The following is a 19,162-nucleotide window of genomic DNA, read 5'->3' as shown; positions in this document are numbered from 1 at the left end:
CTGCCACAAATAAAACAAATGACTCAGCGGACGTTAACCTGACGGCGGGAGGAGAAGGTGAGGGAGGATACGGGGCGGCGTGGACTGTGGTGAGGAATTCATCCGGCTGATAAAAGGTCACGAGCATCAGAGCATGGAGGACGGTCAGAACTGTGTTCACTCCAGATCGGATAAACACATAAGTCGCATTGAAGCTGAACTGCACTATTCAACTGCTAGTTCTGACCAAGTGATCTGATTGGCCGAGAGGCATTCCATGAGTGCGGATATAGAGTATAACAGCAATGGGGCTTTTAACCAGATGTATCACTCTGCCTCAGGTGACCTGATTATCTTAAATGAACAGAACAGCAGAGGGTTTTTATCTAAATTGATCAAAGTGGCACCTTGGAGTCACACAGGCCAGCAAAGCAACTCTCAACAGACTGTTATTTCACCAGTTGCATGATGAATGGAAACATCCATGTGAATGTAATAATACAAAGTAGTTGGATAACATGTAGTAGCAAATCCAGTCCGGTGACAGTCAAGTTAAGGAATAAGTTGTGTTGGTGGTAAAATGAACGAAAAATAATATGTTGCTGTTCACATTTATAACCGCTTGTAGAACCATTGTATAAAAGCAATATCATACTGAACGTTGTGCTGTTATACTGAATATCGGCACGGCTATAAATATATTCCTCTAACCGAATCACAGCCGTGCTGATATTCAGCACAACAGCACTCCCTCTTGTGTGATATTATTACATAATTAAAGAATCCCATCAGGAAACAGGGATGACCTAAACATAATTACAAGACGAAAAACATGAATAATCACTCGATGCCGAGTTATTTATTGTTGATGAGATAATACATTCCACAATCTGAAACATTATTTAGATGTCAGTAATATCTCCCATGATTCACAGTGCAGTGTCATTCCCTCATCAAGTTCCTTGTAGTTTCCAGTATTCACAGTCAAAATCACAACTTCTAGTTCACATGAAAAAAACATACGATGATGTAATGATTAAAAAGGAGGTAAACTCTTTTAAAAGCCACGATGTTTACGTTAGCTTGTAAGCGTCGCTCTTAGCCAACATTATACAAGCACCAAATGTGTTAGTACACTTGAGCTTAAAGCACCCAGGCAGGAAACTAGACACTTATTAATTCAGCAGCAGAATGTTTTTTAATGCTGGGACTTGACTGATGCCGACACGACTGGTCGGGATTTACTGTGACTCAGCCGTTCATCATAATGAGCGTGACGGCGGTGACAGTAAGTGAGGACCGAGATCAGAAGAACTGAGATTTACCAACATTTTGTCAGGCAGGCGGGCAGAGTCACCTTCACAGTGAGACCGCTGAGTGACAGGAGGGAAAGAAAACGGCTGTCACACTCTGCAGGTGACCTACAGAGTTAAAGGGACGGATCACATTTGTTGTGCTCAACGTCGCCTGTTTGTTTAAACATTTAATTTGTTATTAGTGGCTTTAAAACGTGAAACTACAACCTTTATTTCTTTATGTCTTTTTGTGATAAGATTTATGTGAAGAAAATAATTAGTCCCTTTAAAAATCACTGAACAAATATCAATTAGCAACGTGCACAAACAATAGCATTTTCAACAAGTCATTTGTTACAAAAATGAAGAGGCACTTGTGGTTTTTGTCGTAACAAAATGCATCAAATGAGAGCAATGTTTCCTGACTACTTGGCTCCACCTGCTGGACATGTTATGCCACTGCATGTAGTCATCTGTTTGGCCTCTTTATGAAGACTTTTAGTGAGTCTTTAATTCAGTAACTTTTAGTGAAGGCAATAAAGCATAACAGAGATTAAAAAACATGTTTAAAAATGTTATTATTACCTTTAAATTGTGTTTATTTTAGTCCCTTTGGTTATTCATAATTTCTGTCAATCTTTCCCAAATGTATCAAGTGTTAAATGATGAATTATCATGTTAAATTATAAGACAAACTAGACTTTGTTACAGTTATAGAGGGACTTTCTATTCCGGCTCCTTCTTGAGCACCCACACCTCGTTCCTGCGGTTGGTCAGTTTGAAGGGGCTGTCGTACCCTGCGGCATAAAACGGCTTGTCCACGTGTTCGACTCCATCTCTCTTCAGGCTCTCCAGAAGCTTCAGGAGCTCTTGGCGCTTCATGTTTTCATTGGAGAAACCGCTGTATGTACTAGAGGAAGTAACAAGAGACACAGATTAGTCTTTATTATATTTTAACTGTACTTTTTTCCCTGCAATCATCGGTATCGGCTACAATAAGAAACAGTGCCTATGTTGCACTCTACCTGACATAAGCCGTGAACTCTTTCCTGTGCTCCAGAAACACCTCAGGGTCGCTCGGCTCAGGCGGGCTCTCCTGATGCTCCTCTGGGATGTAGAAGGAAACGGTGAAATTAGATTCACAGGCAGGTCCGGCTCCAGGGTCCACGCGGCACGATACGGGGGCCGTCATCTCCACTTTCACCTCTGAGGCACAAGAAACATAAAACGTGTTGTAAGATGTAGAAGCCTTACACAGATGACAATGATACAGTGACAGATGGTGGACATACAACCATAATGTGCAGCAGATGTAGAGGATTAAACACCCGGTCTGTCCTCACACTGCAGAGCTCAGGACTCAACAGCACAAACAATATATGCTCTCATAAATAATGCTGCTGTAAACTGCTGAGTAAGACAAAGACTGTGTCGCTGTTACAAACTGCTGAGCAAGAACTAAAGTATTTGTACTTTTGCATTTATTCATCGACTCTGGTCTTCACAGCAAAGTTATACATAATCTCATTCTACATCATTTTAACTAGATTTCAATGTAAAATAAAAGCCTCAAAATCACTTAAATAAAGTTGTTAATAATGTTGGAATTTAGGAAAATACAAGATTTTTAAAGACTCACTTGTTTGATTGTTGCCTTGAATGTAGCTGAAGAGTCTGCGGAAGCCGGTGTTCAACGCTGCGTCCCATTGCATCCCGCTCAGAGTAGTGCTCACCCACTTAGTGGCCTGGTAGGTGCGGACCTCATAGTCCTGTCCCTGCAAAACATGCACACACTCATTATAAATGCATCTCAATTTATGATATAATTAATAGAATTCCAGATACATGTGTAAAAAACAGTCATCCTAACTACACCACAATTGTGAGTAATTGTAAGTAAGTTTCAAACTGTTTGCATTGCACCGTTTTATCATCTACTTGTAAATAATATGTAAAGAACTCATAATTGTATTTGCCTGTACATAAGGCTCTATACAAGTTAAGTTTTAATTAGCTGATATTTTAATAGCTGTTAATTTATCCATCTGGTGAAAGAATTTGACACTTTTAGGTGTCACATCAATCACATTATTCCAAGGTGACATCTGTAAATGTAAATAAGGATATGGATGCATAGTTTGACATTTGTATATATCTACTGTAGTATGAACAGATTTAGGATGCATCTCTCTCTCTTTTACACACACACTGTAAATGTCTTTTTTGTTTGACCCACAGTCCAAAAGATATTACATTTGAATTTTATAAAATAGAAAAGCAGCAAAATATTACAGTTTAAAAGTGGAACAAACCAAGTTTAGCAATTGGCAACTTGAACATTTACTTGATTAATGATTAATTGATTTTTTTTGATTTGAATGCATACAATTTAAAGTCCCATAATATTCCATTTCCAATTATGTTTAAAAGAGAGAAGTTTGTTATTTATGCTAAAATGAAACATTTGACCCCTGGCAGTGTGACAAACACAACAACATGTTTGTTTGTTTTTTACTGTGTAATCTGGGAAACATGTACCTGTTTCTCCTCTGCTGTGAATTTCGGGTTCTGCAGTCCAGTAGAGAACAGAGCCTGTCCCACAGCTTTCAACATGACCGCTGTAAAGGAGGTCAGAAGTGTCTCTTTAAAGTAAAATATGAATAATTTCAGACGTTTTCCAGCCACTGCTATACGCCATATGTAGAGTCAGACAATGCCAAACCCCAGGCGAGTTTATAACTTGTTACATCAGGTCACATGAGAGCAGTCAAACGCATCTTCGCTTATAAAACAACCCTACGAATACATTTTTATACAATAATTCATATTCGGCTGACTAATTCTTTCGCGATTAATTAAACATTTTTAAAAAATATGTTATAATCTTGTAAATTGTAAAATTACTGAAAAAGGAACAACACATCTACCTGTAAATACAAGCGTTTGGTCCTTGCTGTGCGGAGTTTGTTTTATAACATCGCTTCCGGTCACATAAAGATGAGATCTGATTGGCTGAGCGAATGCACCTTCAAAGTAAGAGTCCCGATAAAATACTCCCGTTTCAGCTTGAGTGTTGCTGTTTTGCTGTCACATTGCTGGCCCTCTGGGGCTCGTCTGAGAACACGCTCATCTATCTGAGCTTCTGCATGTCAATGTTCTGTTCATTAACCGTATGTAAGTCAGTGGTGCTGCTTTATTGTGAAGTGCTGTCACAACACACGCAGTGGAGTACAGCTGCACCAGCTGCAGACAGCCCTTCATTGTTACTTCTCCTTACTCTATGATCTAAACACATTCTTTGTATCGTCCCCAAGTGCACTGTGTGGATGAGTCCTTTTTTTCACCGGATACAATATGAAAAAGTGCAAACTGGAAAAAGTTGGCAAGGGCTTTGATCAACAAGGACTCATGTCAAACGCAAATTTTATGACACAGAGACACAACTTTAAGTGTTCATGTTTGATATTTAAGATTAAGCCTATTTTCAGTACATGCTCAGTTGGACCCTCAGAGGCAATCAGTGTTTTCAAGGTGCCCTGAAGCACTACAAAGGAGAGCCTCTCTTTAGATCTTCAAAGCCATTATTAGACGTTGCTTGATACATATTTATGATGTAGCTGAAGGGCCTGTGATGCTGTGAACATAGACAGTGCAGTTTCCTTAACAAGCAAGTTATAATACTTGGTAAAGTTCTGTTAATAATAGCCTTCTCTGTTTGGTGTCAAATATTCAAGACTGAAATGAAACAAGGGGGCGTTCGGGCAAAGTTATGCTAGTTTGCCGAAATGTTTATAGGAAATCATGGTGTTGAATGCAAAGAAACAGGTCAGTGAACAGCTGGACATATGTCACGGTCACTTTCCACTCTGCCGCTTTCTCCAACCAGGCTCCTCTGTAGCCTTTATACCACCTTTTTTCATATTATGATTACATAATTGATTGCCCAGTTGAGACCAAATAATAAACGCTTCATTTTTCCACTAGAGCAGCATTTCCCAAGCCTCTCGTTAAAAACCATTTGTGCTCCAACATGTTAAAGAAAAGCTGCCTTACACTGATCACTTTATTATACGGCATTCACTTTAATTCCTCTGTAAAAATCTGTTTTAAAGTTCCCACTGGGACGCCATTAAAACATGCACTTTATGCCTTTTTAGGTCCTTCATTATTAAATTATATTGTGGCCGTGTGTCGTAAAACTACGTCTAACACTTTTTAGATTTCAGATTATACGGTGCTGAAAACTATAATTAAGTTGCGATATATATTACATCATGTCCATCGTGCTAAAGAGGAGTTATAATGGCAGCAGACAGCTTTATCCATCACTCAGACTACAGTCTAAATCAAACTCCACCAGGCTGTTGAAAGTCATTTCTCAGAAGAGCATCTTCCATTTATTTACTACATTAGAATTATTTACATCAAAGGGATTGAAACCTAACTTTACAAGAAAAAAATAACTCATTTGCAGTATTTAAGAAACACACAGTCCAGGCGATATGAGGCACAATAACAAAGAGGCGTCGGAGTAGAAACAACCTAAAACCTAAACAGGAACCTTCCCAATTTAAACACACTCTCACACACAGGTATGGATGAAGAAATCTGCTACATCTGTAACTGTAACTGACGAGAATGTTGAAGTGATGGCGAAGATAAGCTTGATTATCATGTTTGTTGTATTCAGGCTTCAGCTACAGTTGTGCAGGTGAGACAACAAGGAGGCTGTTTGTGTAAGCGCCTGGGTAAACAGATCCCGGTCTGTATGGACACAAAGAGAGGAGCAGTCGTGTGTAGAGCAAGGCAAGCGAGACTGTGTTTACAGATATGGATGCATAGTTTGACATTTGTATCTATCTACTGTAGCATGATCCAAATTGAAGATGCATCTCTCTGGTTGTCTGCACACAAACTCACACACACACACACACACACACACAAGCATTTTTATGGATGAGGAACCGTACAAATTTCATCTACAGGGACATGCAATCCAATCCAGAGACAGCGGCAGCGTTTTTGTCTCCATGTTGTCCTGTGAGGCGGGTCTTCTTCATTGCAATTCTCAGAGCAAAGGGCAGTGGAAAAGGCAGAAAGAGAGAGTGGTTTGTCAAAAGTCTGTTGCTTACAGAGTCCAAATGTCACCGCGAGAAACAGCAGCAAACGATTCATCACCTGAGCGCCAGAACTCCAGATACAACCTGATAGTATTTCTTTTTATCGGCATTATTTAGAGGAACAAGAGCACCTTCAAAGCAGGTCATTCATTGATAATTAACTGGACAGTAAAACAGGGATTCATAAAAGATTGTGATGTACTTGTAAATGTGATTTTTTTGGTTGTTCAGTGTTCTATAATTCCCTCTTTCACTGTCAAAATAAATACCAATTAAGGCACTGCAGATAATCGTTTCCAATGCTCTCCACCCTCCACAAGTTAGTGCATTCTGTGTTCAGGTTGTATCTGCTGAAGCTCTGGAGCTCTGCGAGTGTTTCAGGGCTGGTAGTTCTGGTGGACGAAGGACAAAACATCATCTTTGGACAGTTTCTCAGGGTCCATCCGCGTCTGCGAATCGTGAACGATCACGCCGTCCACCCAGGCCCAGAAGAGGCGCTCCGAGTGGCAAACGCTGAATAGAAGAAAAAGAGAGGATTCATTCACCACTACCGAACAGATTTTTTTCTTACACACTTTAACTGATTTAGTGAATTCACTCATGGAAACAGAAGTCAGGACGTACTGGAAGGGGGCGGCAGCGCTTGGAGGCATTTCATAGGTGGAATCCTTGGTCGTCTTGTTGTAGAAGAACTTCATCTTTTTGTTTTTACTGTACGCCATCGTCCACGGCTCTGAGGGACGGAGCAAGAGGAGACGTGTCAGAGATATATCACACATTTTGGTTTGAAATGTAACAAGTCCATGGCTCTACACATCATCGAAGTGGTTTGCAAACATGACTGTTGAGGCCTTTGAAATAGTTGAAAAGTGCCTTTTTCTTTACACTGAGCTGCAGCACAAACACATGTACAAACCATTGACAGTTTTGATGATGTAAAGGCCCGTAGGAAGGAAGTGTCGGTCGTCCCTGCCGGTGTAGGACAGACGCGGGACTCCTCCTGAACTCTTTGTCACCTTCATCTCTAGTCTGGAAGCAGAAAAGAAGAAAAAACACTCAACAATTTGTACATTTTTGTAAGAGAATTGGCCTGATATTTTATAATTCATCTTAAATAACAATCATCCTGTCATACCGGACAAAGATTTTCTCCATTTCCTCCAGCCTGTAAACCTCTTTCACTCTGTTTGGGTAAAAGACAGATACATTTAGGATCCATACAGACACAACACAAATATAATTACTCTAAGATCCCCTACAAACACAACTTAATACATAATTAATAATCCGACTTGAATAATGATTTGAATTCAATGTTTTAACTGTGCTTGTATTATGTACATGTCTTAAGCAAGATTTACAACACCAATGATTTAAGGTGTAATCTGCAAAATTAAGAGCATTTTAAAATGTAATGAATGTAACATTTACTTCGTTGTATATGTTGCATATGTGAGTGGGTGTTTTGTGTTCACTAAAGTGAGATCTCTGCATTTAAACTACAAAGCAGAATTGAAAACGGTAAAACTGATGTGAACAGAAACCTGATGGGGTTCATGTCCGGCCTGCTGGGTTTGGCCACAGCCTTCACAAACTTCTCAGCCATCTGGATTCTGTACAAACAACAAACATTATTTATTACACAGCGAAAATCTAGCATGAAAACTCCAGTCAGGTTAATTTATTTACAAAGTACAAACTAATAAAAGCATTTAAGAATCATTGAATGAGGAGCTGTCCTCACCTTTGGTTGAAGTGTTTATCTCGTACATCAGTGCCGTTCAGTATGAGTGCATCCATCACGTGGACCGCGTTGATTCGACGCTGAGCTTTGCCCTGACGATGAAACATGTAAAACCAAACTCATGACCGGGTAATAACCTTTTTGCTCAGAGGAATTTCTGACAAAATGCAGTTGTTCCTCCTTTAGGGCGAGGGTTCATTATGATCTCAAACACTCTTCAAAGTTTGAACAGATTGTGAAAGAGGCTCCTTTACTTCAGCTGGTCAGCCCTTCATCTCACCTCGCCCTTCAGCTCTTGGACGATCTCCACGCTCAGAAGTGTGTCTCTTGGCAGCTCCAGCTTGAAATTCTCCAGCTTCCTCCAGCGCAGAGGCATCTTCCCATCCCATGTGTAGATCTGAGACTTCTGCACAGGCCAAGAGAAAATGGAGAGAAGAGATAAAAGGATTAAAAAAAGGTTGAAATACGGACTACCATGGTTACAAAAAAAGCAGTAAAGCCCCTCTGGTAAGCACCATCCTCAGAACATGTAACAGATCGTTTGTCAGCTCCCTTCTTAAATATTGTCCATGAGAAAATGAAAACATTGTTCACGTAAACTAGCTAGAAATTATTATATTGGCACGTGTATTATTTCTGTGTTATAAAGAAAAGATGAAAGCAGTTATCTCATATCAACATCTATCAACATGTGTCCTGTGTCTCTTAAGACTTACCCCCAGCGCTAGGAGAAAGATCTGCTCTCCGCCTCCCACAATGCACCTGTGGTCCAGGATATGACGCAACTTCTCGAGCGTGGCCGAGTTGAGAGGAGTGAGCTTACACTGGAACGACTCCACATCTGGATTCTGAGGTGCAGCAGGTGTTGAGATTACTTTAAAAACACTTTAAACCAGCCCATACCGGTGGTTACCATTAAAATCATATTTCCACAAAAACCTCAAAGAAACACTATTTAAGAAAAGATATTTAATATTTATATTGTAATTTCATTATTAAAGAGTAGAAAAACTCCTCACTGACCTTAGTCAGCTCGTAGAATTTAGACTTTGCGTCTGAGGAAGCAGGAGTGACTCTGGCCTTGTCTGGGACCTGGAGAAGGACACAAAATGTATTTAGGGGAAAAACATGATTCAACAAACTTTTGTATCTTTAATTCCAACATCAACTCTGTACATCAAAGTTTGTCTACTCACACCCCAGAGCTTCAGACACTCCTTCCTGATGTCTGCCTGCCTCGGCTCTGAAAGGGTCCTAGAGAAACAAACACAGTGACACAGTCAGCTGCACATATAAACACCAGCACACAGGGTTGTACTGCAACAGAGATAAAGACGAGTATAACTCGGGTTACTCACGGGTCTACGACAAAGGCATGGATCTTGGCCAAGGCTTTAATCTGGACTGCACAGAGGCTGCAGGGAGAGTTCAAACATTTTCTGTCAGTCGCTCAGTTTGAATGAGAACATTGAGGCCTTTTGGATTTCGTGCGTCTCTACCTCTCATTGGAGTTGACCATAAACTGGTAGAAGTCGGTGTCCTCCTTGATGATGCTCAGGGGAACAACATCGGTGACGTCTTCATCCGTGTTCCTCAGTTGGTTCAGTTTCAGGTTGACTCTGAACATGTATTCTCTGACTGCGTCTGAACCGGGCTTCAGGCCACGGCACACTATGTACCTGCAGGAGGAGATTTACACAATTACACTGTGCAGAGACCGTCCACTGCCCAAACTCAACTGTGATTTTCAGTTTAGTAACTGGTGAAGAAAAACTTGTGGAACCAAATATCCACCAGAATTTTCCCAGCACAGCCACATTATGTTAAAGTACACGCCCAACTGAGGTTTAAGGTGCAAATGCCTTTCCTTCAGAGAGAGATGGTCGAGTATGGGATCTGTTACAGTCGTGTTTTTTGCAGAGTGCAAAACTGCATTTTACTGCATAACAACCAACTTGAGCTTTAAAGTCACAAAATCCAGACAGATCTTTCAGCCCCACCTCTCAGAGTTGGCCGGCCTGCTGGTTACAGGTTTGAACAGACAGATCCTGTCGAAGCAGAGGTAGAGCAGGTACACCAGCCCCACGCTGAAGGGAGTGAAGAGGTCGAAGGTCTTACAGACAAAGTGACCACCTTGAGGAGACAAAAAAGGACCACAATCATTTCACCTGAACGCTGACACTAACTTCACATTTACACACAAATACAGAGGTGAATACGACAACAATGTCACGTTTAAGACTACAAATAAAAGCTTTTACTGGTTTCACAGAGTCTGCAGGAAACACTAGGAACTGTTCGCTTTGCCAGAACAAGACCATTCACGAACATGTATTAGGTGACTCATCCGTTCATGTACATGTAAATGCCTACCTGTCCTGAGTGTAGAGAGGGCGGTGAGGAACTGGCAGAGCAGCAGCTGTTTGCTCAGGATCTCCTGGATGTTTTCCTGTCCTTCCACAGAGAAGCCCTGCAGGAGACAGTCATCAAACTAGTCATAAAGCTGAACATCTTAATCTTTTTTTTGCACGTTTTGAAGCAGAGCAGTGGCTACAAATATACTTAAAACAATGATATTAGTAATAGTTGTACCCCATCAGCCATGAGAAAGTGCAGCCCTCTTTTCTCCGTACTCTCCATGACAAAGTTCCTGAAGGCGGTCATGTTTTCCGGCCGAGTGATGTCTCCGTCCCCGTCCACGCCTCCCTCCCCTGAGACACACAGAGGTCACGCTTTTCACTGAATCATTCATCACCTGAGACACAACCTGCGCCTCTGTCCTCCCCCCTGAACGTGATCTGTGTGCGTACCGTAATAAGGCTCGAACAGCTCGCTCGGCGCTGCATAAAAATCTTCCAGTTTGAAGTCACAGGGTCCTTTCAGCGTCATCCCAAACCCCTTCGCATGCCAACGTCTCTTCCACAGAATGTACTCGGAGAAACCTCCAGGCCCGGCGCAGACGTCGCCGAAGTACAGAAGCTCGCTCTCGCGGTCCTTTGTCACAGTTTTCTGTGTGATGAGAGAGGGTTGGTTCACCATCTGTTTATAAGGGCCTGTGTACCAGTGCATCTCATATCAGCAATCACTGTGGCAGACTCACCCCTTGTGAATCCTTTGGGTTGGTGAACATGTTGTCGAAGCAGTGGTCGATATTGGCCATCTTCATAGCAGCTCTAAATACACAGGAGGAAATCAATGGTAAACAGCTTTAAGAGATTTATGTTGCATTACAATACTAGGAATCGGAATATATTGCACATGTAAAATACAAGCTCTTGCATGATACCCCTAACAAATAATAATCTGCCCCTGTAGTGAATCACAACACTGACCTGTTGAGATAGATCCCTCCTCTGATCGTCTCGTATGGGTTGGAGCGTGTCCGTGCTCTCCTCATCTCTTCACCCTCCAGGGTATCAAACACAGTCTGGACATAGAATTGAGACAGCGGTTACACAACACAATTACGACAGGGGACATTTCATAGAGTTTTACATACAGAAGTTATTGAGTGACTTTGTTTTTCAGCTCAATAAAGTGAAGAAACAAGGTCCCAAAATGTTAACAGATAGACACCTTAATGCAAAAGTTACAGCTTCTCTTTAAAGAGTCATTATTTGTGCTTTGCCTGAGCAGTTTAAATTTCCAACTGTTTCCTAAATAATGTATATGTTTGCTGACTTGTTTAAAAGCTCAATCTTTTATTCTATATTTATGCGTAGAATTAAAAAAGGAATTAAAATGAAGCAGAAGTTATAACTCACCTTGCACCGTAGAAGAGTGTGCAGGAGGTCTTCAGTGCAAAACTCCGTCTCATCCTCAATCTTCAGTTTTCTCTGTAAGCGATCAAAAGCAAGACTTCAAAAATCCAATGACCAATATGAGGCAAGATACCAAACCTACGTGAGTCTGTATGTGTATGTTGGTGTCGGGAGGTGTATTTACCGGTCCCACAGACATCCAGTCCCTCAGCTCATCTGAATCTGGGTTCTCTGTGGTGCATTCAGGGAACCAGTCGACCTTCTCTACAGCACTGGGCTGGACAGACAAACAGAAAAGGAGAGAAAAAGAGGAAGAAAACAATAAAATTAGGAAACAGCAGATCAAGTCAACAGGTCATTAAGATGGATACAAATGAAAACTGTTCACCAGAGTTTAATAATAGAAAAATAATTGTGTACCTCTGGTTCATCGCGCCAGTCGACATTAAGCTCCCCTTGAAAGCCCTGCAGCGTGAGACCGAGACCTCTTCTCCCTCGCTGAGTAGAGGCCTCCACAATCTCCTTGCGTCCCTGACCGAACTTCCCCAGACCTTCGCCCTCACGGAAGCCCATCTTGGCCTAAAGGTGTAAGAAAGAAAGATGGAGTTAGGACAAGAGAGTGGAGAACTCTGGGTCACTGATACAGAAAATCCAACTTCTTCACAAGAAACTCAGCTGTTATTATTTAGTGATAGTGCAGGTAAGTACATTACCATGAGTTTCTGTGACACGCTGTTGTACATAGAGAAGTTGGAGGAGCCCTGTGTGCCATCAGTGTCTTGGTCGTCAAAGGAGGATATGGAGGGCATGGAGAATCCCGGCCTGTGATCCTCCTGGTCACTGAGGGACTCATTTTGGCTGGAATCTAGAGAGAAACAAAGAAACAAAGGTACAGATCATTCAATTAGAAACAGAAGCAGGCGGAGGCATCAAAGTGCAGACAACCTTAATAACTGCTTAACTTAACAGTCTTGATCATGAAGGAGACCATACACATGTAATATATTTTTAGTATTAAAATCTTGGGCTCAACTTAGTGCTCGAATAAGGTAAAACTACTGCCTCAAAGCCTCTTCTGGGATTCAACTGTGGTTGAAAGATGACTCTGAGCAGAGGCCAAAACAATTGTTTCACATCTCTGCTGACTAACTTGAAAGATGTAGTACTTTGAAAGCAACCCTTATCCCATTTTAGTGTAGCATATAATCCAGTTTGCAGTGTGACATTTGTTAGCACCAAAACAGACTAAAATTTCTATTTATAGTAGGTGGTTTTCATTATTACCACAGCATGTACAATGTCAGATTCTTATCTAAAATAATAGCAGTCATTAATCCATCTACCTTGTCTGGATAATTGTGACTCTTCATCTGAGCTGCTGTCCTCACGAGGCCTCTTAGTCACTTGCTGCGGCCCCGGCGCTTCACTTCTTCGCTTCATCTTGGCTGAAATGGAGCGGAGGACAATAAGAATAAGATATTTTGTCTGATGGAGGAAGTGCAACAGCTCACAGATAAAAAAACGAATAACAAGGAATATCCATCCATGTGTAATATTATACACACAATGAAATAGAAGAGAATCTACCTTCATGTTCATGTCATAAAAACTACTAGAGCTAGCTAAACCACAACAGAAAGTATGACAATGATGAAACGTGTGAGAGCCAGCCAAAAGCATTGTGAAACATAGTGCTGCTGAAGCTTACGAAATTAGACAATTTAACTGATTATTTGATGGACTGAAAATCCAAATGTATCATTTAGAGGAAGATAGCTACCTGCATGCAGTGCTGGTTATTTAATAAGTGATGTCAAACACATGCTGAGTACAGCTTTATCACATTAGTTGAAGCCATTTTAACTTAGGGCCTTTACTAAATAAGCAATTCTTATTTAAAATGGTTGAGAACTTAAAGCTCCTGTGAGGAGTTGAGGAGGGTCTGGTTATGAAACAGACTGAAATGAATTCTCATTACTCTATATGACCTACAAAAGCAAACCAGACCATCAGCAACAAGATTGATTATTTCTATATAGTTCTTCTTAATGTCTGAAATTGCTGGCGGGGGGGTAGGTGTCAGACGAAGCGATTAACTGCACACTGCTGTTGTTTACATTTTCCAGGGCAGAAACATAAAGGGAGTGATACATATGACTGATTGACACTGATGAGATTTTTTTGTTAAAAACCACCACTGAAGCATGTACAGGACAAAATCAGCAAAGAGATAAGAGGCACGGCTTTGTCCAAAAGGGGCGCCAAAATCAGCACAAACCGAAAGTAGCAGCTTTAAATAACTGTTATGTAATAAATAAGTTGCAGCTCTAATTCCTTCCAGAGGCAGAGTAAACGATGCATACTGACCTACAAATAACTGCTAGTCACACATGAACATGCATGGAAACAGGAAAAAGAAAGCAGAGAGCCAGGTGACAGTGACCACTAAAACAGCTCTGAAATCTCAAACGTAAAGTAGAAATAGTATTTGCTTTGCTCAAACACAATACGAAACTAGTATGTTTATGTGTTAGGTGCGTGTCAGTGATATTTTGTGACGTGATATCAGATGTAGGTAAAAAAGCAGTAAAGCCTTAGAAATGGGTATTCTCAACAAGTCTTATTAAACGCTTATCCTATATATAAACAGCTCACTTAGTTATTTAGGCCACGTATACTGCGACTAGTTAGCATCACATATAACCCAAGCAATGCCTCGATCCCCCACGTTACCAGAAGTTGACAATAATAACGAACAATCTGTAAATATGAAACAAAACTTTCTGCACATATGAAGTGTTACCTCTGTGTTTATGTTGTAGTTAGCACCAGTCAGCTATCAAAGTTTGGTAGAGTCAGCCCATGCCACTCTCCGAGATACACTTTTGCAGGAGAGGACAGCTAAAGTAAACAGGCTCGGCTGGTTAGTGTCAGTGTGGGTGTTTTCGGTGTTTTCTGCGAAACGAAACTGCGCAGCTGTAGCAGCCTGTGCGGTTAGCTCGCTAAGTTAGCCAGCTAGTCTTTACCAGCTCAGAGGAAAAACTTCACTCTTCTGAGGTGAGACAGCCGAGGAAAAACGTTAATTCCACATTTGTTTCGATATTTCCCAGTTAGGTTTTTATTTGCGTGGAAACTTTTTGCATAAATACACTGTTTTTTGAAGTTTAGGTTAGCCCGCGTTCAATTTCTACAGATTTCAGGGGTCCTTCGTCCCCTGACGGCACGGCGTTATGATGCGCGTGACGTCAGGCCTGTCAATACAAGTGCCTGCGTGAAATTGTTTTGTTTTTTCTCTTTTATTTCATTTAATTATTCATTAAAATAATTGTAATGGTTAGAATTGCTCACAATCAATCTTATCACATTGCATTATGCTTTGGCTGATGATATGTTTAAAGCTCCTGTGAGGAGTTTTTTGCTGGTCAAGAAACAGACAAATTTCAGACAGAGAAATTAATTCTGATTACTCTATATGACCGACAAAAGCAAACCAGACCATCAGCGACAAGAGTGATTATTTCTATGTAGTTATTTTTAATTCCTGAAACTGCTGGTGGGGGGTAGGTGTCAGACGAAGCAATGAACTGCACGATGCCTTTGTTTACATTTTCCGGGGCTGAAACTTAAAGTGAGTGATACATATGACTGTTAAAGAAAGCAGAAAACCACTACTTAAGCATGTACAGAACAAAATCAGCAAAGAGATAAGAGGTACGGCTTTGTCCACAGGGGGCGCCAAAATCAACACAAACAATAAGTTCCTCACATGAGCTTTAACTTCACGATTAGACCCTGACAAGGTACTTGGCGGTGATCAAAAAATGAATGTACTCACACAGTAAAAACACAGGACTTCTTCTACAGTTGACTCCTTCATCACATGTGCTTCTCTGGGTAAGTAGATTTTATTAGCCAACAAAATCCAATTTTGGCCTGTATAAGTACCAAGATTGCAACCTTGTGTTATTTTTAAGTAGTCTTCAGATAGTTTTGATTTCCTTCTACCCCAGACAAGTGTTAGCGGGGGTTAATTTACAAAACACTTTAATTGCATTGTTTCATCTGTGCCTGATAAGGTGATTAGATTGTCCTTTAATCAGTCTTGCATGTCTGTTGCCTTGGGCTAATCTGTTCTTGGCATGAGAGTTAATTGAGCTTGAGCTGTTTGTCAAAACAACCATTGGCCTGCTTCCATTGGCACTCTCCAATGCTCTATAGAAGCAGGTCTCAATTCAGTTGCACATTTAGTAAAATATTTTTTCTCCTACAGTCTAAATGCATAAACACTGTAGTGTAATTCCAAAATGTGAACACGGAGAAAGGTACAGTTCATACTCTAGGGTTAATAAGTTAATGCTCTTCCTTTCGTGATGCAGCTTGTCAGTTCATCGCATGCCTTCATAGATGAGTCTGTGGAATCCTTCTTAGAAACAGTGTTAATACCTTGTTTTCGTGACTCAGATGAAACCAGAGGAAGGACTTCAGCTTCCTCACTGTTATTCTTAAATAGATTTCAGAATCTGTTTGAGATGGCATCATTGACACATTTTAACTATACCTTCTAAACTGCAGAACGACTTTTTTATGCATGTTTGAGATCAGTGTTCCCTGAAAAATAGATGGACATCTCTATAAAGGTCATTTGAGGAATAATAATGTAAAGACAATATATGGATTTATTTTTGGGATATTTTAAAAAATTAGGCTCCTATTTGTGGACAGAAAGTGTGTGTTTCTGTGTTAGACATCCGTGCTAGCCCCCGCTGTTGACTGCGATCTGTCATTTAACTGTACATAATTGTTTAACCGGCTCTAAGTGACCCCATCAGACGTCATTACAGCTTTTGTTATCTGTTGTTTGTGTTGTGTGTTTCTTCCCTGTACAATTGGCTTCAAGAGAACATAGAACATCTCCCACAGGTACATAATAGTCCGCCCGAACTCCAGTTGCTCTGCTAATCCTCCACTGACACAAATGCACATACACACGCGAAGACACACACACACACACACACTCACAAACAAGAATCCAACACCATGTGACCAGCTGACGCAACAAAGCCAAGGCTTTATAAACCACCTTTAGGGACTGTCTTCCCTTAAGGGACATCATCACAGTGCAGGTGTGTGTCTGTGTATCTAAGTGTGGGAAAGTGCGAGGAGTGTGTGTTTGTGCACAGGGGAGAGCTGCTGCTGCTGCTGGTGGAGAAGACCGAGGCCGGAGAGACACAGAGAGCGAGGGGGCAAAGGGATTTACAGTGAGAAAGTTGCCTAGCAGAAAGTCCTGAGGGCTGAGGAAGTTTTATTTGTGGTCTCAGCTGAGGAGCACTGGAGAAAACAACTATGTTCTTTCGTATCCCAAGACTAACCCCTGGATATATCAGATACCTGCAGGTGCGTAAGATGCTTTAGAGCGATTTTCTGCTTTAGATAGATTAATGGTTATTCTTGGAGTGGAGCAACAGTGGAGCAAACTCTATTAGAGCCTCTTATTACAAACAACTGTTGAGATGTAGTTGCAGATTTTCCCTCTCTACACTGCTTCTGTAAAAAGTTGGTGCTGTAGCAAACAGTGTAGCAGAGTAGCAAGCATCAGAATCATAATTTATTGCCACATAGGTTTATTTTTGGGGGGTGTTTTTGTGCAAATAAATACATATAAACAAAGTATAAAGCTGTACTCCTACCGTCGAGGTAGGATCTTTAGTAATCTTAGTGCTAGTTGTTGCATGCACTGAATAGATTAACACAAAAGAAACAGCTCTGTATTTAAGTGTCTCTTCACTGCTAAGAAAGCTTGTTTTAACCAGACACCACTGACTCATCACCGCACACAAACTGCCCATTTGTGTGTGTCATGGCAGGATTTAGAGCAGAGGATTACAGCGGCCTGACTCCGAATGGATTTGAATTAGAGATGCCTTAGCTAACCAGGGTCAAGTAAATGCCCTCTAATTGGATCTTCAGAGGAAAAGCATGAGATCCATGTTCCCGATCATTCTGCTGGGTATTTCAGAGACCTGCAGCTGGATTTAGGAGCCTACAGTGCTGCTTATGTGTTGGTGTTAAATATGGACAGTGTCAAGCCTCATTAACTCGGTCTCAGCTCATCAGATTTGGTGTTGGATAATTATTACATGTTAATAACATAGGTCATGGTTACACAAATGACCTACGCACTTTTATAACTGAGGAGACACCTTTCATTTGCGGTCTGTGACAAGATATCTCAACTTTTCAGCTTTCCTCAAATGCATTTTCCAGATATTTGAAGGGATTTTAAAAAACATTCATTTTGCTTTAGATCTGTTTTCCTGATCTGTTTCCTCTTTTCAGTTTACCTCAATAACTCAGATTTTCCAAATTTGAAGACACATGGTTTTCATTCGGCAGCAACTAATATGACCAGAGTTGTTCACATAATGGTGCCGATACCTGATACAGATACCAGTGTTAGTATCGGCCTCCAATACAGCCCAAAACGCAGCATCAGATATCATTTGAAGACAACAAACAACAACAGTGTGCTGCAAGCGGAGAGTAAAATGTCAGCAATCACTGTTTTTCCACCAATAATATGTTGTTTTTCGCACTGGTATTGGAGGGGTAGCCTACTCTGTATCGGCCGATACTCATGTCTAGGTTAGGTATCTGTATCAGTAAGGAAAAAATGGTGTCAGAACATCTTTAAAATGAACAGTAATGAGCTTAGAAAATAACACATTTTATATTACAACGTATTGAAACTTGACAAAATGGAGACTTTAGTTCGGCTCGTCTTTTATGATAAAACCATCACTAGAATGAGACAGGCATCTGAAAAATTCATCTCTTTAAGGACTACAAATCCAAGAGGAACGTTACTCACACACATTATTGTCTACATCGACGATCACTTCCGGTTTAGGTGGTTGTCGTGGCTACGTGGTTAGTGGTAGTGACCGCTCGCTGCTCTATCTTTCAGACCCAGGCGGCCCAGACGGTGCTGCAGAGCCGGGAGGCCCCCGTGATGCAGCGCGTGGCCATGATGCTGGGCCTCATGGGGATCGGCATGTCGGGCTACAGCTCGCGCCAGCTCACTCAGCACTACAAGCCGGCTAGACACCTCCTCAGATGAGACGGAGGGAAGACTTGGACACACACGAACGCACACACACATACCTAAAGCTGAAGACATTTTGGGAAATGTGTTTATTTTGACTGTTTTCAGTCTTTATGCTAAGCTAGGTTAACTGGCTACTGGGAGGTACAGATATGATTGTA

General features: G+C 41.1%; 2 protein-coding genes across 4 annotated transcripts; both read right to left on the bottom strand.

Moving 5' to 3' along the window:
* Positions 1–1,895: 1,895 nt before the first annotated feature.
* Positions 1,896–4,221, bottom strand: hebp2 (heme binding protein 2). 2 transcript variants are annotated; one of them, XM_069657401.1, is made up of 5 exons: positions 4,202–4,221; positions 3,813–3,892; positions 2,914–3,049; positions 2,300–2,480; positions 1,896–2,184 (listed from the first exon to the last, which is right to left on the bottom strand). In XM_069657401.1, the coding sequence occupies exons 2-5, from the start codon at positions 3,885–3,887 to the stop codon at positions 2,001–2,003; spliced, it is 576 nt and encodes a 191-aa protein (XP_069513502.1). In that variant the 5' UTR covers positions 3,888–3,892; positions 4,202–4,221; the 3' UTR covers positions 1,896–2,000. The 2 variants fall into 2 exon arrangements, with proteins under 2 accessions (XP_069513502.1, XP_069513503.1); XM_069657402.1 differs by having other exon boundaries at positions 2,914–3,043.
* A 1,682-nt stretch (positions 4,222–5,903) lies between these two features.
* cmtr1 (cap methyltransferase 1) lies at positions 5,904–15,001 on the bottom strand. 2 transcript variants are annotated; one of them, XM_069655395.1, is made up of 24 exons: positions 14,703–15,001; positions 13,243–13,344; positions 12,613–12,764; positions 12,320–12,478; positions 12,084–12,176; positions 11,903–11,974; positions 11,471–11,565; positions 11,239–11,311; positions 10,949–11,147; positions 10,731–10,849; positions 10,512–10,608; positions 10,139–10,271; positions 9,638–9,817; positions 9,497–9,553; positions 9,335–9,392; positions 9,162–9,230; positions 8,855–8,986; positions 8,419–8,544; positions 8,139–8,230; positions 7,939–8,007; positions 7,530–7,577; positions 7,311–7,423; positions 7,019–7,127; positions 5,904–6,907 (listed from the first exon to the last, which is right to left on the bottom strand). In XM_069655395.1, the coding sequence occupies exons 2-24, from the start codon at positions 13,337–13,339 to the stop codon at positions 6,772–6,774; spliced, it is 2,478 nt and encodes an 825-aa protein (XP_069511496.1). In that variant the 5' UTR covers positions 13,340–13,344; positions 14,703–15,001; the 3' UTR covers positions 5,904–6,771. The 2 variants fall into 2 exon arrangements, with proteins under 2 accessions (XP_069511496.1, XP_069511497.1); XM_069655396.1 differs by having other exon boundaries at positions 14,926–14,957.
* Positions 15,002–19,162: the final 4,161 nt, after the last annotated feature.

Source organism: Semicossyphus pulcher, unplaced genomic scaffold (assembly GCF_022749685.1).
Source record: "Semicossyphus pulcher isolate SPU_LCO1_2020_fin unplaced genomic scaffold, fSemPul1.0.p SCAF_11, whole genome shotgun sequence".
Classification (NCBI taxonomy): domain Eukaryota; kingdom Metazoa; phylum Chordata; class Actinopteri; order Labriformes; family Labridae; genus Semicossyphus; species Semicossyphus pulcher.
The sequence above is the reverse complement of the archived record's forward strand: the minus strand, read 5'-3'. Positions and strand labels throughout refer to the sequence as shown.